General features: G+C 50.2%; 1 protein-coding gene and 1 long non-coding RNA gene across 9 annotated transcripts in view; one reads left to right on the forward strand and one right to left on the reverse strand.

Moving 5' to 3' along the window:
• Positions 1–22,437, forward strand: part of HM13 (histocompatibility minor 13) — a 40,516-nt gene that overhangs the window by 10,608 nt on the left and 7,471 nt on the right. For 4 of the 8 annotated variants that reach the window (XR_005377732.1, XM_038571912.1, XM_038571914.1 and 1 more), the window contains 8 exons: positions 4,118–4,200; positions 9,285–9,373; positions 11,043–11,182; positions 11,264–11,389; positions 12,429–12,486; positions 15,655–15,738; positions 19,176–19,212; positions 21,139–21,241. Coding sequence is in view for 6 of the 8 variants with exons in the window: in XM_038571912.1 (XP_038427840.1) it covers positions 4,118–4,200; positions 9,285–9,373; positions 11,043–11,182; positions 11,264–11,389; positions 12,429–12,486; positions 15,655–15,738; positions 19,176–19,212; positions 21,139–21,241 (720 nt within the window). In the remaining 2 variants the exon portion in view is untranslated. The remainder of the gene's footprint in view (positions 1–4,117; positions 4,201–9,284; positions 9,374–11,042; positions 11,183–11,263; positions 11,390–12,428; positions 12,487–15,654; positions 15,739–19,175; positions 19,213–21,138; positions 21,242–22,437) is intronic. The other 4 variants (XR_005377733.1, XM_038571913.1, XM_038571916.1 and 1 more) reach the window with 1 other exon arrangement.
• On the reverse strand, positions 6,450–9,571 carry LOC106557719. The gene is made up of 3 exons (XR_005377735.1): positions 9,110–9,571; positions 7,306–7,471; positions 6,450–6,732 (listed from the first exon to the last, which is right to left on the reverse strand). It is a non-coding gene; the product is annotated as an uncharacterized LOC106557719 (long non-coding RNA).

Raw genomic sequence — 22,437 nt, forward strand, 5'->3', positions numbered from 1 at the left:
TCACATGTAAAAAATACATGTAGATGGTGAAAGAAATGTTTTCAATCTAAGGGACAATGTAAATGAACCATATCTTCCTAATTTGGTTTCTTGTGACTCTTACACATAGATCTACATTTATATTAAAATTTTAAAACAAATGTATCAGATGTAGGACTTTTACCATGGAGATATTTTTGTATCAACACAGTCAAATCTACCTCACTCTCTTGCACACCAGTTTGTGGCTCTGTTTTATGGCTGTGCCCTTGAGGGATGTCTAGTGCTGGGATATCACAGCAGTGCTGCCGCAAGCACCAGGCACAGTATCTTGGCCTGGGCACATATTTTCAAGTATGTCTGCAGTAGGAGGACCAAGTCATATAACATCTCAATTTGCAGTTTGAACAAATAGTACCAACTCCCCCCAAAAGATTGCATCCATTTACATTTCCTCTAACAGTTAGGAGTGTGCTGGCTCCCCTATACTCTCACCAGCATTGAGTAGCTTCAAAATTCCTTATCTTTCCCAGTTTGTGAGTGAGTCAGCAACATAATTTTTAACTCCTGTTTCCTGTCCCATTGCTCCCTCATTGTTGGATCAGAGTTACACTTCTTAACTGGTTTCAGAATACCCCCACAGGCAGATTCACCACAGTTCACCTCCAGCATCTCCCTCACTTTTTATTCTTACAAATAAGAGTCCATCAAATAACAGGAGGGATTCACAGGTTTTTTTCCCCTTGGACCTTGGGTGAAGAGTTGAATTTATTCCATGCTTTGGTTCATAGCACACCATCATCAGTCCATGCCAGGCCCCTTCTTCACCCCTAGTGCCCACCTGCATCTCCCACCTTCATTTCCCTCTCCACAAGAAGTATCTGCTCTAATGCGTTTGCTTTGTCTTCAGATGTGTGTCTCCTTATAAAACGTACAGTGTCAGTGTATCTGTGTGTATTGAGAGTCCAGCTTCCATAAATAGAGCTGTGCGGTACATCTCTCTCTCTGCTTTTTCTCTCCTCTATACTTTTGAAATCTCTCTGTGGCCATCTGTATATCTAGCCCATTGCCCCCAACTTGGCTTTTGGCAGATATTTCTCAGGTCTCTGCCATGCTGAGTGCCAGGAATACGTACCCAGCCCCTTGCCTCAAGACCTTCTAACATTTTTAGAACTTAGATTCTTTCCTTCAGCTATGTTCCCTCGGAAAAGAATTTCTGGCAGTGGAAGGTATGAGCATTTTTCTTTAAGGCATTGGATGCTCAGCCTGTCCCCCAATCCAGGTGGGTAAGTTCCAGCCTGCTGGTGCCAGAGCACACAGCATACCTCTTGCCCATGTCTCTAGAGGGTCCACACTAAGATTTCTGAAAAGTGGCTGCCTGGACAACACAGCCAACAGATTCCTCCCAAACTCCAGGCTGGTGGCTGGTTTCCTCCTCTCCCCTGAGTGGGACATTTCTCAACATCGTAAAATTTACTTTGTCCCACCTCCTTTAAAACTGATTGTTTTAAGTTAACTTATAAAAATTATACCCCCCCAAAAAAAATTATGCCCAGCAACATAAGTAAAGGAAGAAATTGGGGTGAGGGAGAAAATTAAAATATGATAAAACAAAGCCTAGGGTGAAGACCATACCCTGAACCCAGGCTCTAAACTTGAAAGACAGATACTCTTGTCAGAGTGACTGATACTGGTGTGGCTCTGAGTTTCTAGCAGCTAAAGCACAAAGAAAGCCAGACTTGGTGCAACCTGGTGCACAATTTATAGGCCACACAGTCAAGCCAACTGGTAGCTATAAGTTGCAGCCAGAGAGATTTCCCCAAGGCCCCCGTGGAAGGAACACTACTGAAAGGCATACCACATCTTCATAAAACATGGCCCACATGCCTAGGAAACATGTTCATAGGGCTTTTTCTTATAGTAGTTGTATTATCGGCCACTGCGTTGCTTATCCATTGATTCTGCAAATATTTATTGAGTGCCTGCTGTGTACAAGGCCCAGAGTGAGAAGAACAGCTGATGATCCCTGCCCTCAAGGAGTTTCCTATTAATTGGTGGAGATGGACACCAGTCAGTCACACTGATAAATATGAAGTTACAGTCTGGGAAGTGCTATGGAGGCAAGGTATAGCACCAGGAAAGGATGAAAGAGCCAGCCAAGCTAGCATGAACCTCTACTCCTGCCCATCTCTAAAAGCAGCACCTCCATCTACCTCACTGTTCTACTCGACCCTCCAGGCACAAGCCCCTGGAGTTGTCCTCCCTGCTCTTTCTCCCAGACAGCCCCTCAGCACCTCCCACATCTGCCATTCCAGAGCAGATCTGGAATCTCACTGCTGCTCTTCACTTCCCTCCATCTCCCAGCCGAGAGCACCATCCTCTATCCACCAGACTGCAGTGCCCTCCTCACCAAACTGTTTGCTTCCACCCTCGCCTTGTCTTCCACGCAGCAGCACAGGGATCCTCTCAGACCATCTGATCATGTCACAGCCCTGCCCTCAGCCTCCAGTACTAGCCTGTCTCACCCAGAGGAATCTAGTTTTTCTAATGGCACTGCAGAGTCTCTTTCCCTCTTACCTTCCCAGCCTCCTCTCCTGACATTGCCCCTTTACTCCCTCAGCTCCAGACTCACAGGCTCTGACTGTTCCCCACACACATGAGCAACATTCCTACCTCAGGAGCTTTGCACCCACCCTTCCCTCTGCCCCAAATGCTCTTCCCCCCTCGAGTACCCTCACAGTAGCTCCCTTACTTCGTTAAGGTTCTACTCCTGAACGAGGTATCTTCCCATTGAGAGGCTGTCACCAGCCACCTCTCTAAAAGAGCAGCTCTCCTCTCTTCTGTCTCCTGGCCCTACTTTGCTTTTCTTCTAAGTACCCATCACCACTTGACAACATATTGCATTTTTGTTTCTTTTGAGATTCTTTCTCCCTTACTGGAACATGAACTCCATGAGGGCAGGGACTTTAGGCCTTTTTCCTTGACATATGTATGCCCAGCTGTTTATACAATGCCATGCACATAGTAAGCAGTCAGTAAATGTGAGCTGAATTACTGAGATGTGGTTGTATCAAGGAAAGCTGCTCTGAACTGAGAGCTGAAGAAAGAAGGGTGGCCTAGATGAGGAGGGGAGAATGTTCTGGGTGGCAGGAGAGTGTGTGCAAGGCCTGCTGCCAGTGGTGGGGCTGTGGCACAGACAGGGCCCTGCAGGAAGGCCAGTGTGGCCACAGCATGGAGAAGGACAGCCAGCGTGTTGTGAGCTGCAACTGAGAAGGTCCACAGTGGCCATTGCAGGTGCTGAGGGCCGAAGTGAGGGTAAAGGCCTTGAGCCTCTTGAGTGTGGCTTTAAGCAGGGGAGCAATGTGGGCAGACAGGCATCTAGACAGATTCTGTAACCATCTCCTTGAGAGTGCCTGGTGCCTCTGTGCCCCATACCACAGCACATGATTCCCTCCCAGCTGGTAACCCTCAGGAAAACAAATTCAGGAAAGGACGAATGTGAAGGGATATGGCAAAGCATTCCCAGAGTCCAGAATTCACAGTAGTGACAGGTGGCTTTGGAGCATAAGAGAGAACGTTTCTTAGTTTCACTTGACAGACCAAGAAGCAGAAGGCAGGTCCTGCTGTCACCGCTTCCAGCCATCACCACAGGAATACTTATCCAGAAGAGCATCATGTAAAGGATGGAGCTGGGCACAAGCAATTTGTAACTAGTGTGCTTGGAGCCTTGGTGGCTGCTGTGAAAAAAATCCCTAGATTTTTGATAATATTTCCAAACTTGGAAGAGTGCATTCTGAGATTCAGGTGGCTCCCTTGGGACATTGCACTCCAGACTGTCCTCCCCCATGATTCTCTGCCAGGGCCCTGAGCACAAACATCCTGCTTGTCTCCAGATAATGGAGCCACCAGACACCAACATACAGACTCTTTTGGGAGTGCATCTGGGGGGCCTGAGGTTCCTCCCTTTTTCTCTATAGCCACAGAAGGTAGAAGGCCCCTAGCATTGTCTAAGATTCCTGACACTGTTCCCTAGCTCCAAAGGGGTGAGACCAACCTCCAGAAGGGAAGCAGGGACTCTGGTTTCCTCATAGCCACTGGCAACCCTGACTTCCTGTTTCTTTTTTTATTTCTGCCTCAGATATTCTCCCAGGAGTACATCAACCTCTTGCTGTCCATGTATTTCTTCGTGCTGGGGATCCTGGCCCTGTCCCACACCATCAGGTCAGAAGGCATCTCTGCAACATTTGAAGCAGCTTTCTCAGGAGCCAGTACAGGGTCCTGGATGAGAACATGACCTTTGGCGTCATTCAGAGCCAGGTTTGAATCCTGGCTGTAAAACCCAAGAGCATCTTTCCCCTGTGTTACACCGTGGATGACCTAGAACAGGAACTGTAACCCCTGCAGGACCCAGTTTCCTTACAAGGAGTAAGAGTATCCAGTGGGTGTTTCCCCAACCACGGTTGTTAGGAAAGTTACTTGTGAACAGTAACCTGACATCACTTGTCACCGTGCTGAGATGGGTAATACCAGTGCCACCTGCCAGATGTTGTAGGCTGTTGTGCACCAAGCACTAAGCCTATCTTCTCATATGTGATCTTATTTCATAATGAGAGAGAGGCAGTGTAGTGAGAAGTTAGCAGTACAAGCTCTGGAATTTGATTACCTGAATTTGAATCCAGACTCTGCTACTTAATAGCCCTGTGACTTTGGGCAAGTTACTTAATCTCTCTGGCCTCAATTTCCTCACCTGAATGTGGAGGAAGATAATAGAACCTTCCTCATGAGTCATGGGAAATCTTTCAGCCCAGTATCTGGCACCTAATATGTCCAGTAACTGTTAACTGTCATTGTTACTATTATTTCCTGTGCTAACCTGTCAGGTAATTTATTGAGGTTAGCTTTTGCTTTTAATTCTGTGTTATCTTCTGAAACTGAAGCTCGAAGAGATTAAGAAATTTGCTAGGATCACACAATGGATAAGCAGCAGAGCGAAGATTCAAACTCAGATCTGAGTGGCCCTAGGGCCATGTTTCTTCCCACTGCCACCCTGCTCAGACTGCCACATGCTTGTGTGTATTCAGTGGGGATGAAGGACCTAGGTGAAGGACCCTCAAGGAACTCTGCTATGAGCATGATGAACAGGCCAGGTCTCCATGCGTTGTAAACATTTGGCATCCCTAACCCTGCTTTTCTAAATAGGAGTTGTGTCCCCAGTCCACCCCCAAGTTTGTGACTATGAGAGCTCCCCACCTGTTTCCATTTGGCTCCTGAGGTGGTATAGCGTCAGGTTGAGAACCACTGACTGAGAGATGGCCGACAGACCAGGGAAGTTCCAGAAGGAATGTAGGAATGTAGCTTGAAGTCAGCTTTGAGGCGTGGGAAACCTGAAAGAGACATGAAGGAGAGGAGAAAGCCAGGAACTAGAAGGTCTGTGTGCAGTGAGGGCACAGTTGGGATGGGATCTTTCTGCTGTCGTCAGAAAGCTGGAGAGGAAGCACCAGGCCTGCTCACAGAAGGCACTGAAAGCCAGTTGAGTTTGGCCTCTTCTTCGAGGCACACTGGCAGGACAGTGTGGTTAATCAAGAGCATGGGTTCAAGAGACGTTGACTTTATGACCAAGTCCTGGCCCTGCCAGCTGTATAGTTTGTGTAAGCTTCTCAAGCTCTCTGAGCATCAGCTTCTTCATCTATAAAATGGACACACTCTGAGCACCTCCTCTCTATGGTGTGGGAAGGATCAGGGGAGCCACGGCTATAACACAGCTGGAGCACAGTGTCAGGCACACTGTGAGTTGTGCTTCTGGCCCAAGGTCACACAGCTGGGACTTGAATTCTGGTCCTTTGACTGAGTTCAGTGTTGTCTTCAACTCTACCTGCCCTTTACCCACAGAATCTTGTTCTGGCCATCTTAAAAGAATTTTAGTCCAGCCCCCAATCCTAAAAAGTGAAGGCTCAGAGAACCTACCTGAGTGACAGACCTGCAAAATGGTTAGCAGACCCAGCCTCAAAGGATCTCAAATGCTGATTAGGATTCCCCTCGACCATCCTGCCCCTGCATCTGCACAAGGCTTGAGATTCCCAGGCCTCCTCATGGCCCAATCCCCACCTCAAAGAACCTGGTATATTTTATCTGTCTTTTAACTGATTCATAAATTTGACTGGTAAAAATTGTTGACAGAAATAGAACCAAGAGCAACTGAAACTACACATAGTAAAATATATTAGTGACTAAAACTTAACAGATGAATCATTTTCTTGATAAAATTAGAGCACAGTGTTTGTCCTGGGAAAACCAGACCTCATGAACACAATGGATGACCATGAGCAGGAGAGACGCTCCCCACTGTCCTATGAAAAATTTCATATGAACCAAAAATGGTAGGATGACAGAAGTTGGTTTGAAAAATTTACATGGAATCAGATGTGCGTAATTTTAGCAAAATGGGAAGAGGGCATAATTTGATCATGTTATTTAGAAAGTTGAGCCAAAAATTAAATTTATTTTTCTCCTTCAGTCAAATCCAGTTTTCTTAAATACTTTCTCAAAGAAAGTCTACAGTGTAGTTAGAATTTCCATGAGCTGTTTATATGCACAGACTTGGAGTCAGACCTCCATCAGGATCCAAAGGGTCTGAAGGTGGGATTCAGGGAAGGTGAGGCTCTGAGGGCTTGTGTGACCACCGGGATGCCCAGCTGGTAGGGGCAGCGGATATTTTGAGTCCAGGTCTGTCTGACTTCGCAGCCCATGCTCTTCCTGGTTTGGCGAGAGAGAAAAGGAAACAGTTTGTAGAGGGTGGGCTGGCCGCCCCCTCCCAGCAGTCCTCTGGTCCCCAGAGGACTGGGTGGGGACAGACCCGCTGATGGGCTGGAAGAGCCCAGCCCCAAGCCGAGTCAGCCCCACATGGGGATTCTTGTGGATCCTTCCACCCCCGCCAACCCCCAGCCTGCCGCCTACTTTCCCCTCATGCAGCCACCAAAACTGGAGCCCATGCCAGAACCCTTCCTGCCAAGGGAGCCTCAGCTTATTTTTATCATCTCTGAGCTCACACCCCATTCAGCTGACCTTTAGAGGGAAAAGGGCCTGTGAGGCCAAAATCTGCCACCCCAGGAAGAAAAGGTCAGTTTCACTGACCCTTGCTTTCCACTCCCAGGGGAGAAGGGCACCAGGATGTGGTTTCCCAGCAGGAAGCGATGACCTTTAGGTTTGATGTGAGCCATTGAGGGCTAGAAAGAATCTCTGCCTGCTACAGAGCCACCATTTACCAACTGCCTTCTAGACACCAGGCCTGCCCTGGGTGGGGTGAAGGTGAAAAGACCAGATCCCTACCCAAGTTCAGGGTCACCAGCCAGGTTGCTTGACTCTTGCTCTGTGTTTTCCAGCAACCCTTCCTTTCTCGGGATAACCAAGTCATCAGTCTGGAGACTTCTTGCTTGAAGTAGAAGCTGCAGTTAAGTTTACAGGCTGCCAAGCATTCATTTAATCCTCTTAATAACTAAGAGAAAGATATTATTGCAGTGTTCCAAATGAGGAAACAGTTGCACAGAATAGTTAAGTAACTTTCCCACCGTCACACAGCTAAATCAGTGGCAGAGTCAGGATTTGAATCCAGGAAGTCTGGCTCCAGAACCCATGCTCTTAGCCACGGCACTGGTTCAGAAGCTAGGCGTCAAGCTCCTGAGGGAGAAGCCAACCTGCAGTGAAGTGTTTATCTCTCAGGCCTTTTCTCTGCCTCTGCCCACACACTCTAGCTTTAGGCTTGTCCAAAAGTGATTCAGCAGACTGAGCAGAAGTAGCTTCCAGCCTCCTCTGTTCCAGCTTCTGCCCCCCACCTCTTCAGAGCCCTCCTGTGGAAGCCCACTCCCGGCTCTATCCTTGTGCCCAGCACACTTGTGTTCACAGAGCTCTCTCGTTCATGCCACAGCCCTGCAGACGGGGAGGCTGTTTGACAAGTGGAGAGACAGGCCCTGAAATAGTTCTGAACTCCACATCTTTCGCCAGCCCCCAGGGTCTTAGCAAGGAAGCTCCCTTCCTCTCCCTCTACTGCTATGCCTGGGAACCTCTTGGCCTTCTATGTTTACCTGCCAGTTGGGAACACCATTCTGGATGTGCCCACATCCTCAGTCATTGTCAGTCTGATTCAGTGTTGCCAGCTGCTTTTGAGCTGAGGCTCTGGACAGGCACCAACACTGATGGACACTTAGAATTTTTATGTCCCTGCTGTGGGTCCAGAGTTGGGCTCAGCCTCTCCCCTGCCTTCTCTCATACCTTCACATCAAGCATTTGAGACAGGTGGTACCATTATCCCCACATACAGCTGAGGAGATGGGCCACTGAAGTGACTTGCCCAAGGCCACACAGCTGGCATACAGCAGAATAGTCTCCAGGGCTGAGCCTCCTGCAGAGCCAGGCTGGGCCAGTAGGTCCTGATTTGATCATCTTTTTCAAAGGTGATCCAGAAAAGAAAGTTTCTCTTCCCTCCCTGGCCAGGGCATAGAGTATACTGGGTAATCGGAGACTGTTTTTCTAGAGATGAGGCTAAGCCCATCCTGAGCAGCAGAGGCCTCATGGAGGGAGTGAATGTCCATGATTCATCATCTAGCTGATTGAATCCAGCTGAGCTTATCAAAAACCCAGGCCTGACAAATCATGGAGTGGAGGGCAGGCAGTAACCATCAGGTCATCTGACTTGATAGGTCTGGAAGAGAGTCCAGGAATATGCATTCTTGACAAGGGACTCTCATAGATCATAGAGACAGTGCACGGACCAGGCTTTGGCACCCATTACTGTTTTAAAACTGCATTTTACATGAAGTCTGGCCCTGCCTTTTTTTTTTTTTTTTTTTAAGATTTTATTTATTTATTCACGAGAGAGAGAGAGAGAGAGAGAGGCAGAGACACAGGCAGAGGGAGAAGCAGGCTCCATGCGGGGAGCCGACGCGGGACTCGATCCTGGGTCTCCAGGATCAGGTCCTCGGCCAAAGGCGGCGCTAAACCACTGAGCCACCCGGGCTGCCCCCTGCTTTGTGTTTCTTGAACAATAACCAGGAGGCAGTGCAGAAGCACTGAGATTCCAGAGACCTGTGTTTGAGCCTCAGCTCAGATGGGGAGTCAACTCTGGGCAGTCACTTACTCTCTGAGGGCCTCTGTTTCCAATTGCAAAATCGGGATGATACCTCCTCCCCATCAGGGCAGCTGTGAGGGTGCCGGGAAGTAAGAGATGTGAGTGGGTGCCTCCAGGGTGGTGTTGGGCCTGTGGGTGCTCGCGGGGACCCTGTTTGCCAACTTGCTTTGTCTTTTCCTTCCAGCCCCTTCATGAATAAGTTTTTTCCAGCCAACTTCCCAAATCGACAGTACCAGCTCCTCTTCACACAGGGCTCTGGGGAGAACAAGGAAGGTCAGTGCTCCCTGCATTCCCTGGTCTTGGGGACTTCCCACCTCTATTCCCCTTTGTCTCCAATATCGGGGCTCTCCAATAGAGCAAGTGATGGAAAAGGTGGGCTCTGGAATTACATTCCCTGGGTTCCCATCCCCGCTCTGCCACTGCCTACACTTGGGACTCTGGGTGAATGCCTTTACCTCTCCAAGTCTTGGGTGTTTTTGTTTTTGTTTCATCTGTAAAATGAAAATGATAAATCTAGTACCTCTGTCACAGGCCTGTTGTTAAGACTGGGAATAAGTGATGGGGGGAGCACTCAGCACACTGCCTGGCTCGCAGTAGCACCCAGTAAAGCTGACTGTCATAGCTCCTTATTTCATACCTGTTTTTAATGTGATCACTCTCCCACTTAAGATGTGGAAAGAGAGGGTGTGGTTCTTTGGCTTTTAAAAAAAAATAAAAACTATGGGAACTTGGGGAAAGCCTGGGCTTTGGGGATTTGTCCACATATGTGTTCGAGGACTATAACAGGATTGGCAACGGCTTGAGCAAATGGAAGGTATTTCTTGCATAAAAGTCTAATAAGCTTGTGAGTGTCACTCTGTTATGGGTGCCTGCCACATTCTGCCTTATTCCTAGGGAACAGTGACTTTATGTCTTTCCTTTTTGCATCTTGAGTGCATCTGTGCCTAAGAGATGATCGTTGAATTTAAAAAAGAAAAAAAAAGGCTAAGCTTGTACCACAGAGTGGTTGGGGTCTGAGATTCCATCTGCCTTCTGCTCTGCCACCTTCAGGTGGCCCTTAGACCCAGGAGAGTGCATTACCACTAGATCTGGGCCCATTTAGCTACAGGGCAAGCCATGAGATGTGGCCAGGAGCTAATTGCCCTCATGTCCAGTCAGAAACCACCAGGGTACTTCCTGAAACCAATGCTACACTATATGTTCACTAACTTGAATTTAAAAAAAAAAAAAAAAAAATCACCATGGTGCTGTTACCACAGAGAACAAAAACTGGGGCCCACCAGCAATCTGTTGGACTCTGGAATCTGAAAGAAGTGGCTGTGCTCTGTAACTGTGGGCAAACCCTACCAACTTCTGGGCTGCCTCACTAGGAAGTTTGGAAGTGATGGAGAATGGCTATAAGAGGAATGTCCACCACAGAGCTCCCCATGGGAACACTCAGCGACCCCCTCCTGCTTTTTCTCCAGGCCTCCAGATCTTACCTTCTTCCTCTTCCTCTTCCTCCTTTGCTGGTGATGTAGGTCTGCCAGCAACCTTCTTGGTTTTCTTTGGTGGCAAAGTAGAAAGATTTCTGAATGGACTGGGACCTAACTAAAGACCTGGCTCAGTAGCAGCTGGCATTGATTGAGCACCCCCTGTGTTCCAGGCACTGTGCTGAGTGCTTTGTAAGGACCATCTCACTTGCTCCCCAAAGTAGCCCTATCGGGGAGGTGCTGCAGTCCCCTTTTTATAGAGGAGGAGACAAGCTCAGAGCATCCCCCACGGTCATGCAGAGTCTGTGCTTCCAATACCATGGACCATCTCCCGCTGACCCTGCACCAGGCCTCTGTTCTCTCTGGGCCTCTAGTCCCTCCTCTAGGAAATTGGTGTGGGAGGGAGGGGGATGCTGGGAAGGCTCTGGCAGTGCCCACAGCCATGCCCTCCTCCGTCCAGGGGCTGACAGGTGGGAGGGGCAGCCCCGCCCCGGGGAGTGGACTTACCCGGCCTCTCTGCCCAGAGATCATCAATTATGAGTTTGACGCCAAGGACCTTGTATGCCTGGGCCTGAGCAGCATCGTTGGTGTCTGGTACCTGCTGAGGAAGGTAAGGAGCCAGGGCCTGGGGAGGATGGGGATTCAGGGGCATGGTAAGCAGACAGCCGATCTCACTCCCACCTTCCCCCAGCACTGGATTGCCAACAATCTCTTTGGCCTGGCCTTCTCCCTTAATGGGGTGGAGCTCCTGCATCTGAACAATGTCAGTACTGGCTGCATCCTGCTGGGCGGACTCTTCATCTACGATGTCTTCTGGGTGAGTCGGGCTGGGACACAAGGGATCCCTTGCTGCCTCCGTCCCTGTCTCTCTGGTCCCAGTGGCGGTCATCTGATGGAAGGCAGCTACCTCAGCCTAGAAGTTAAGGCCCCAGAGCAGCTCCTCTATGGGCCTACTTGCCCTCATCTGTGAAACCACTGAAAGCAGATTTCCCCTTGGCTGAGAGCCCTCCCTGTACCCCATGCCTTCTAGCCACCCTTGCCTCTTTCTCCCAGTGGCCCTGGCAGAGCTATTCCTTTCCTGTGTCTTCCCAGCAAGTGAGTTGAAACTCAGAGAAGTTCAGGCACGAGTGGTTAATGCTAATGGATGAGCCCAGCAAGGGCACCAATCTGAGGACAGAGACTGCTGTTGGCAGCACACTCTGGCACACACTAGCCCTAGGCTGAGGGGCATGCTACACTCACTCCCGACAGGCACCACTGAGGGCCCGAGGTCAGGCACCTTTCCCTGGCCTCAGACAGCCTCTTTCCCCCTTATATGGGGGTGGTGCTGGAGGACTTTATCTCCAAGGAGGAGCAGAGCCCTGAAGGAACAGGAGGCCTGGCCCAGGCCATCAGAGGCTCTTTCCAGCTCCTTCCATTTGCCCCGCTTATTGCCCAGATCCAGGAGCCCCATGAGGTATCCATGTGACCAGCGTCAGTGGCCACCTGATCTCAACTTCCCATCTGCTCTGGAGCACCTCCTTACCCCCCGTCCCACCATGAATCTCAGGCAGCATTGCATCTGGCGTCCCAAGGACAGGGTGGCTCAGTCAGATAAGTGTCTGACTCTTGGTTTCAGAACAGGTCATGATTCTCAGGGCCTTGAGATCGAGCCCTGCATCAGGCTCCAGGCTCAGCCAGGAGTGTGCTTGAGTTCCTCTCTCCCTCTGCCCATCCCACATGCTCACTCTCTTTCTCTCTCTCTCTAAAATAAATAAGTGTTTAAAAAAGAAAGAAAGAAAAAAGGAGTTCCTAGGACAGCGTTACTTTGCCACCTCGTCCTCACCTCCCTCCAGACTCCTGTCTTCTCCTCCTAGGTATTTGGCACCAACGTGATGGTGACAGTGGCCAAGTCCTTTGAGGCACCAATAAAATGTAAGTGACCACATCCACTATGAGGAGCCCCTCTGCTTCCACCTCGTGGTCCTGCCCCCCTCCTGGTTTCTGTTTTGGTCAGTACCTCTCCCTTGTCTCTTCCCCATGCATCTCTTCCTCCTCCAGGCTGTCCTGTGTCTCCAGCCTGGTTTCCTTCCCCTCTTTGAGTCATCTGGCTGTGTTCCCACACAGCCACCCTCTGCCCAGACCCTGGCATCCTTCCACCTAGTCCCACTATGATATGATGCAGGATGAGCTGGATGGGGTGGAGCAAGCACAGAATGGGCTTCTAACACAGCCTGCAGTGGGGCACACAGGGGCTCTCCAGGAAAGGAGTTTCTACACTGAGGCCCAAAGCCTCTCACTAGGTGTCTTTAGCACCTAGCCACTGGTGCAGTCTGTCCCACACCCCTCACGCTGCTCAGGTTTTCTTCTTCCTATAGCTACCCATTGTTTATAAAGATGAGCAAATCCAGGGACAGGCATCTAGGCATCAATAAGCAGTGCAGAAATGTCATCTCACACTGAGGCAGAGAACCTCAGCAGTATGTTACCAGCCCTCACCAAGACCTGGCTTGCTTCAGTGTCCACCCCACCATCTTCAGCACGTCTGCCTATCCCTTCTGCTCATCACCTCATGGTCCCAAGCTGGCTGCCACAGCTCCTAGCACTGACTCCTCATGCAGCTATGTCCAGAGCAAGAGAGAGGGAACTTTGTGTTTCTCTCATCAGAGAGGGAGGTTTTTTTCTCATAGGCCCAAATCCAAACTGGTCGTCAGCAAGAAGGTGGGAAAAGCATGATTAGCTTTGAGTTTAAGGCTCAGACCACTCAAGAATCCCCTCCTGGGATCACGAGACCCAAAGAAGAGGATGGAATGAGTCAGGCTGATAGCAAGAAAGGAGAGAGTCCTGTTGGGAAGGCTTTGGTCCTAAGAACCAAACTCCGTGGGCACTGGGCAGCCAGGGTAAAGCTGGCCTCAGCAAGGAACAACTGTTCTCAAACTCTGGCTCTCCACTGCTTTAGAGAGGCCTCGATGAGCCAGACAGAGGCTCCTGGCTACACCCTGCTCCCAGATGCTGTGGTCCCAGCTCAGTGACCCCAAGGGAAACAAGTTTCTGCCAGCTTTGTCTTGAATAAACAAGTGGGCCCATGAGCCAGGCTCTCCTGCTGGGGAGACAGAGGATCACGATGGACAGGCCTGGGTCGCTGCCCCCCTCAGTGTCTGGAAGCAGAATATTTGAATTGGCAGCCCCCCAGAACCAAGGATGTAAAGCAAGGCAGTTCTCCAGCAGGAGAACAGATGCTGGGCCAGCCAGAGCAGCAGCTATTCCCCATGTGCTATGATAGATGAAGCCAGCCAAGGTGCCAGGAAAGCTTTCATGAAGGATGAACACATGTTTACCAAGGAAGCAGGGGCAATGTGGGCCTTTGAAAGAGAAAGCAGAGCTTCGGCAGAGGGCAAAGGCAGGGAAATGCACAGAGGGCCCTGGGAACAGAGAATCAGGGAGGGAACGTGGCTGAGTTTAGGGGAGCAGCAGAAAAGAGGCCAGATTTGGGAAGCCCAGAGTGTCAAGCCAAGAAGCCTAGACTGCCCAATGGGCAGTGAATGAGCCATTGGAAGGCTCTGGAGAGGGCAGTGACACTATTATACTTGGGTTGTAGCGTGGGTAGAAGGCCCATTGCTCTCCACTGCTAGGCGTGGAGCTCAGGCAGGATAGCAGTGGTTAAGTCAGGCTGGCTGGACTGGTATCCCAGATCTGACACTTGCTGGCTGGATGGCCTCAGGCAAGAGACTTCTCCTCTCTGGGCCCTGGTTTTCACATCTGCCCCTCGGAATTTAATGGTACCAGGATCAGGAAGATAGAATGAGAAGATCTGTAAATCACTGACTGTGCATTCATGGCGGGGAGTAGTAGTTGAGGAGGGGTATCTGTGTGTTCATTAGGGAGGCACAAGCTTACCTAGAAACCCCAGTGTACCTCTGTTTGCATATCACTGGCCAGAGCTGGGTCATGTGACCACCCCTAGCTGGAAGGGAAGTCAGGAATTCAGGGACTGGGGTTGTCCAGATGCCCTAGCCTTATGCTACTTGATCCATCACCCAGGAAGGCTGTCCTGCCCAAAGTCAAACTGGATTAGTAAAGAAGGCATGGAGTGACAGTTAACAATGCGTGCAAATCATCTGATTCTCACAACTCTGTGGGGTCAGTTCTGTTGTTACCCATTCACAGGTGAGAAAACTAAAGCACAGATCCCCTAAGTAACCTGTACAAAGTCACACAGCAGAGCCAAGATTCAAACCCATGCATCTCACCGTGAGGCCCACACCTAATGCTCTTCTGCTTACAAGTTGCCATGGAGGGGTGCCTGGGTGGCTCAATCAGTTCAGCATTTGCCTTTGGCCCAGGTTGTGATTGGGATCCTGGGATCAGCCCCTGCATCGTACTCCCTGCTGAGCGGGAAGCCTGCTTCTCCTTCTCCCTCTGCCCCTCTACCCGCTTGTGCTCTCTGCTTCTCTTGTGCTATCTCTCTCAAGTAAATATTTTTTTTTAAAAAGTACTATGGATGAGATCCAGTTACAGCTACCTCTTGCCATAACTGGACACAGAAGAGGCATTTTTCTCCATCTACATTTATCTAAACAAGTGGGTCAGCATGATATTTGAGTGAGGGCCTTTAGGTAAGGAGTTTGTAGGAGTGTGACCTTTTTTCCTTCAACACATCCAGGAAGTGCCTCTAGCCCGGGATCTCCCTGTTGCAGATCAAGGACCACCCCCTGCCCCCACCCCTGCTGTATTGAGAGGGAAAGCCTATTAGATGTCAGCACTGCGTGGGCTCTTTGATCTCTTTCATACATATGGCTTTAAGGTAGATCCCCCTTCACCAGAGGGTTCCATAGCTAGCAGAGAGCACTAAAATGGTGTGCTATGTGAGTTCTAGCTCAGTAAAGGCAGTCAACCTTTGATCTAGTTGATCCTAGATTCTTCCCCCTCTAACTAGCTGTGGTTCCAGATAGAGACTTTGCCCTTCAACCTGTCACCATCCTCATGCCTCCCATCCCACCCCCTTAAATGCAAGTGTGTGAGTTTCATGCAACAGGTGTGGGGCTGGGAGGCACTCTGAACCCGGCTCTTAACAATTCCTCGTATCCCTGCTTCCCCCCACAGTGGTGTTTCCCCAAGACCTGCTGGAGAAGGGCCTCGAAGCAGACAACTTTGCCATGCTGGGACTCGGAGATATTGTCATTCCAGGTGAGCCAGCCAGGGTTGGGGCCCACAGTGCAGGTGGTGGAAGGACCTGAAGGGAGGAGAAGGACGAAGACTACTCTGACACAGCCTCGCCACAGTGAACAGGGAAGGGAGGGGCCAGGCGATTCCGGACACCCAGCCCCAGGTCAGCCCCGGGTTTCAGCCCACATAGAACAGCAGTCATGCCAGGCCCTGAGTCGGGCAGCAGGGGGACAGCAGTGAGCAAGACCATCCTCGGAGCTTCTGGTCTCACTGAACAGACATGACCCAAGAACAGCAGAAATAGGTGTCTGCGACAGAAATACATTCTGTGAAAAACACATCTCATGAGCCTTCTCACACATTCCCTCCCTTTGCCAGTGTTTACAAGTAGTCCCAATATGCTGGCACTGCCAGTCCCTGTGGTCCTCCTGCCCCTGTTACAGGCAGAACATGCCTGTGTATGTGGACACGGGGCACCATGAGCATGGGCTTCTGTACTCCTGGCAAAGGGACATGGGACACATACTTGCTTGTCCACATGAGTTGACCTCTGAACTGCTAGTCGGTGCATCTGTGGCTGTGGGCACAAGGTCCCGGGGGCCCACAGCCTCAACTGGCCTTGGGGCACCAGCAGCGTAAACTACTAGTCAGAAGACTCGGTAAAGCCGAGTTGCTGCTGTAGGTCACTGTGGTAGCTGAACCTCAGATGTGTGTATTTGCGGATCCAGGCCTGGTGACAGGTATCCAAAGGACACGCTTGTTCTTGTTACAGTCCAGAGGCTCAGAGTCCAAGGATTAGAAGCACCCTGGTGCTTGCTTAAAAGAAGAAAATATGGAACAAATGAAAAGCCAACCTATTTTTCACTCTAAGAGGCAATAACAGTTCTAATATCCTGGGATGATACCGACACTTCCATTGTGACACTTGGATTTTGTGTGGCAGCGAAAGAGGTTTTTTCCTCAGCCGAGGAAACTGAGGCTCAGAAGTAAAAGGACTTTCACAACTTCACACACTGATAAGGGCCAACACCAGGCCCAGCCCAGGTTATCTGTGTGCAGAGAATGCCTTCACTGTCAGAAATATCCTGTAACAGTAATGCCAGTAATAGGATGATGATCACCACAGCGGCCATGTGTCAGGCACCTGCCACATGCCTGCCCCTGTGCTGAGTGCTTCTTGTATGTTTGTCTCTTTGCTGCTCTTAACAGCCCAGTGAGGTATAGGGTGTTTCCATTTTACAGATGAGTTCACTGAGGCTCAGATGCCAGACTTGCTCAAGTTCCTGGGCACATGGGAGTGTGGTCTTGAACCCAGGACTTTGCATGACTTGTAGTGCTGTGTGGCTGGGAGAAACAGCTCCATCAGACAGAAGAAATTGAGTCCCAGAAAGCACTCAGCTCACTCACTATGCCAGGCATGGGCTGCTCCAGGCACCCGCACAGACTTCCCCAGTATCCTCGTTGCTCGTGGTTCTGCACTTGTGGCATGCACAGGACACCCACCACTGCACATACCTACGTATCTAAGTCTTCAAGTAATTTCTGTAGCTGAAAGTTGATGACACCCTCACGGTGCCCCAGAGATATTCTTCAAAGAATAGATTCCTGCAGACTATTGTTTTGAGGACCAGATGCGTTATTAAAGGTGAAAGCCCTTAGCAGAGCTCTGACCTCTGCATTAGTTAGAGAACAGTGTAGATAGAATTCAACTGCTAGGGGAACGCTGCATTCCCAGCTTTGTTTCCAGAAAGGCAGCATTTGTCTTCTCTCTCCACCTACCATCTCCCTACTCATACACAGTCTCAAGGTCTCAGGGAGGACTAAATCCCTTCTAATTTAAAATCAGTCGTATGTTGAGGCGCCTGGTTGGCTCAGTCAGTGGAGTGTGGGACTCTTGATCTCAGGGTTGTAGGTTAGAGCTCCACATTGGGTGTAGAGATTGCTTAAGGATGGAATCTCTTTTTTTTGTTTGTTTTTTTTTGTTTTGTTTTAATTTTTTTATTTATTTATGATAGAGAAAGGCGCAGAGACACAGGCAGAGGGAGAAGCAAGCTCCATGCACCGGGAACCCGATGTGGGATTCGATCCCGGGTCTAACCAGGATCGCGCCCTGGGCCAAAGGCAGGCGCCAAACCGCTGCGCCACCCAGGGATCCCAGGATGGAATCTTTTAAAATAAATAAATAAATAATGAAATAAAATGAAATTAGTCATGTGCTGCCAGACAGACACAGATAGACCCAGATGGTGTGGCATGTGAGCAACATACAGAGGCTGGCCTGGTTGGCTGGGTCTCAAGGACTCTTGGGCTTTTGGGGTGTCTGGGCTGGGATTTGAAATGCCAGTAGGAGCGACACCTGGGTGCCTCAGCGGTTGAGCACGTCTGCCTTCGGCTCAGGGTGTGATCCTGGAGTCCCAGGATCGAGTCCCACATCGGGCTCCCTGCATGGAGCCTGCTTCTCCCTCTGCCTGTGTCTCTGCCTCTCTCTCTCTGTCTCTCTCATGAATAGATAAATAAATCTTTAAAAAAAAAAGAAAAGGCAAGAAAGAAAAGAAATGTCAGTAGGAGTGCAGTGGGTGGACAGAGTTAATCATCTTCTATATTGCCGGAGAGCCTTCCGATGCTCTTCTTGCTCCTACTCCTCCCTCCAACCAAGCAGTTGCCACATGGGTTGTTTTCATAATCTGGCTAGGTTGTTCCCCTGCTTGGAATTCTTCCTTGTGTTCCCTTACTCGGAAAAGAGACTCAGTTCCTCCTCGCGCCCCATGGCCCTGTGTGGCTGGTCCACCACCTGCATCTCCTGCTCTGTCCTACAACCTTACTGGCTCCTTGACCTATGCCACATCTCAACCTGCTCTTTCCTTGGGTCCTTTGCATGTGCTGTTCCCTCTCCCTGGCAAGTCTCGCTTCCTCAAAGAAGCCCTTCTTTCTCTTCCCTGCACTCCTCTGAGCCTGGCATATCTCCAGATACACCTTCCCATAACACAAAGCACCCTTTCATGGTTAGGGTCTTATGTGGAATTTTGTTCCCATTTGATCAGCATGTCTACCTCCTGCTGCCTTGGCTGAGCTCTGCGGGTGCAGTGATTTTGCTTCCTGTTGTCTACAGTGCCTAGTACTTAGAAGGCCTCAATAAACATTTGGGTGGATGGACTCAGGGTGACACATTATGGCGCTGTGAGGTGCCAGATCAATGTGGTCCCAGACCAAAGCAAACCCCTGGGATCTTCTCACTCTTCTAAGGAAGCCTAATGGTAGAGAAACGGGATTTCTGCCGGCAGCTGGTGGTGTTGGGCCCCAGTGATTGCTCCATGACTGGGAACATCAGGTTGGGGACCCGGTTGTATCTTAGTCCACCACCCTACTTCTCCCCGTCACAGGCAGGGGAGCTCCATCCCCCAGCCTTCCTGAGGTGCTGGCTTCCCTGCCACCATCTAACCCTGGCTCTCTGCCCACAGGGATCTTCATTGCCTTGCTGCTACGGTTTGACATCAGGTAAGCTACTTGGAAACTCTAGCCCTCAAGCTCCACAAGTGAGGGGCCTTCCGTGGGCAGGGTACTCCGGGGGTTCCTTGGGGGCTTTCAGGAACCCAGAGGAGGTGACCTGCGATCAGACCCTCCACCTCTGCAGCAGCCAGTGCAATTCTGACTCTTATCTGCACTTTGAAATTCTGAGTATTCCACGACCCTGTGGCCAAAAAGAAAAAAGGATCACACTCCAAGAGATTTAAACCCAGAAGGTCCTAGTGGTACTCATAGCGCTTTCTCACTGCGTGACCTTGGCAAGTGATCTGACCTTTCTGGGCTAAAGTGTCTCCTTCTTAACTTGGTGGTAAACAAGAGCTTTGACCTCGGCATTACAGAGAAAACCTGGGGGGAGCACTGAGCACAGGGCTGCAGGGAGACCCAGCTGCAGTCCATTCGTCATCACGCATTATCAGCCCCGGCTCAGGTCACTGTGGCCCAGCTACTCTGGCTGCTCCCCGCAATCCCTCACTCCGATTTGTTTTGTTCTGTCCATCGTGCATAGTGAGCACAGGGAGAGGGAAGGGTCTGACTTGAGTCACCCCTTCCAGCAGAAAACGTGGCACTGTTAATGCAGCTGGGCATGCCGCCAGCAGGTGGCGCTCAGCCTTCCCAGTGGAAGGTTTGCTTTATGTGCACTAAACTTCAACGTGGTTTGTGCTCAATCTCCTCTTGCCTGGTAATTGCCAAAGCAGTAACACTTGTAACAAGAAACTGTACCAGTGTCATTGAAGTTGAGTTTGCCTGTGAAACTTGCCCCTGCTCACGTACATCTGGGTTTTTTTGTGTAGTGCGACTCAAACCTTACGACCATGGGTGTACAGACAGCCTTTGGGAGGGACCTGGCCAGTCTGCAAGTAGTGGCACGTCTGTGCCAGCCAGCTGCTCTCCTGGCTGTTCAGGGGGGATACATAAAGAACCCCATGAGAGTCTCTGGGCCACTTGCTAGAGACACAGATTCACATTCGGCTGCCAGCACCCTCAAGGGCAGAGTCTCATTCCTAGCCTGGATTTGCAGGACTGGACAGTCTTTCAGAGCTGGTTTCAGAATCTGTACAGCATGCCCAAAGTGGCTTCACCCCAGGCTCCACAGCAGCATAACTCCTAGTGCGTTCACAGCTCCAGGCTCTCCGGCAGCCAGGGCAAGGAGAAAGGGGGCCGCAAGTACTCCTTCAGTCCACAGATGGTGCTGGGCACTGTGCTGAGTGCCGGAGACACACAGAGGTCATGGAGCTGAGGTTGTAAAGGGAAATCCTGGAACGGCAGTGTGATTCAGTCCCGGGGCTGCTCTTTGGATGACTCGCCTCCAGGAAGCCACTGGCACTTTATCCACGTTGTCAGCAGCTATTTAGCATGCACGACAGGTCACTGAACTGTTAAGTCCGCTGCACTAAAAAGGAGTAAGTCAGCTTTGCAGCTGCTGTAGTATCACTCGAAGCATAATTCCCCCATAGCACATTCACCTGAGCGGTTTCTCAACATGTGGATTTCTGGACCTTGTCCCAGACTTATTCAATCAGATTCCCAGGGAATTGGCCCTGGAAGTTTGGGGGTTTTTTTGTTTGTTTTGGGGGGTTTTGCAAGCTTTCTAGGTGATTTCTATCCTGGCTAAAATCTTAAAGCCACTTATGGCACTTGATATTCACAACCACTGAATAGATGGGTTGTGGTTTTCCCATTTTGAAATAAACAGGCCTGAATAAACAGGCCTAAAGAAGGAAAGTGTCTTGTCCAAAGACCTATAGCTGGGACAGTACCAGGATGCACGCCCAGTGCCAACTTCTCAGCCATCCCATATAGCCTCCAGGGTCTTCCCCAGCTCCCCCTCTTAGAAGAGATGGTGCTGCTCCCACACCTGCAACTAACCCTCCTCTTTCTCCCCACATCTTCCTAAAGCTTAAAGAAGAACACCCACACCTACTTCTACACCAGTTTTGCAGCCTACATCTTCGGCCTGGGCCTTACCATCTTCATCATGCACATCTTCAAACATGCCCAGGTGAGTGGCACTGTACTTCATGGATCAGGAATGCTCTGTCAGTAGCAGGGACTCACATATGTAGGGCTTATTTGTCACATGCACAAGCAATCCAGAGGTAGGTGCTCCCCAGCAGAGTGAGAGTGGGCATATCTGACCCCTGGCCTTTTACCTATGGCCATTGCAGAATGTCGCCAGGTGCTCCAAGTAGCACAAGCATGTCAGTGGCAAGGGGAAGGAGCACAGATACAACCGTGCTTGTTCCCTTCATCAGGAAAGCAAATCCTTTCCCAGAACCCTTTTGGCAGATTTTTGCTCACATTTCATGGACCAGATCAGTGTCACATGGCCCCCGCTGCCCAGAGTCTAGGTAAGAGGGGCTGTGGCTTCTGAGCCTCAGTAGTGGGGCAGATGGAACAGTATTGAGATGGGTGTTGGATGTTTCAGCCCAGTGCCCATCTTACCAGGTGAGTGATAAGGTGTCAGGGGCCCTCTCTGATTCCACAAGCAGGCTGACCTCTGCCTCCTCCTCCCACCAAGTTGGGTACTGAGCTACCACAGAGTAAATCATGGTGGAGTGAAGACTAAGAGCTGTCATTGTGGCCTGAAGAGGGTAAGGCCGGGAGGGGACAGCCAGCAGACAAGATTACTCTCTACTAGAAATCAAAGCACTTCCCATATGCCAGGCTCTGCTCAGTTCTTCATGAGAGTCCTCATGAGCAGACGCGGGGACTGGAGGTCAGGTACTACATGGCAAGCATGTAGTAGAGCCAGGATCTAAACATGGGTCATGGATCCCTGGGTGGCTCAGGGGTTTAGCGCCTGCCTTGCGCCCAGGGCATGATCCTGGAGACCCGGGATTGAGTCCCACATCGGGCTCCCTGCATGGAACCTGCTTCTCCCTCTGCCTGTGTCTCTGTCTCTGTCTCTCTCTCTCTGTCTCTTGAATAAATAAATAAAACATTTTTAAAATAAATAAATAAAAATAAATAAACATGGGTCATGTGGCAACCAAGCCTGGCAGTGGGAAAGGCTGGGTGGAATTAAGGCTAAGGGGACTCAGGTGGGAGGAAGTCCAGACTTCTCCATCTGTTCGCAACAGGGCTCTGGGCAGATTGCTGAAGTTACGCTTGATTTCCCTCAGTGTTTTTAAAAAAAAGTGGGGGGGGATAAGTATTAGTAGCCAGCTTGGAGCTTTTTGAGGATGAAATGAGTTA

Source organism: Canis lupus, chromosome 24 (genome assembly GCF_011100685.1).
Source record: "Canis lupus familiaris isolate Mischka breed German Shepherd chromosome 24, alternate assembly UU_Cfam_GSD_1.0, whole genome shotgun sequence".
In the NCBI taxonomy this organism is placed as follows: Eukaryota; Metazoa; Chordata; class Mammalia; order Carnivora; family Canidae; genus Canis; species Canis lupus.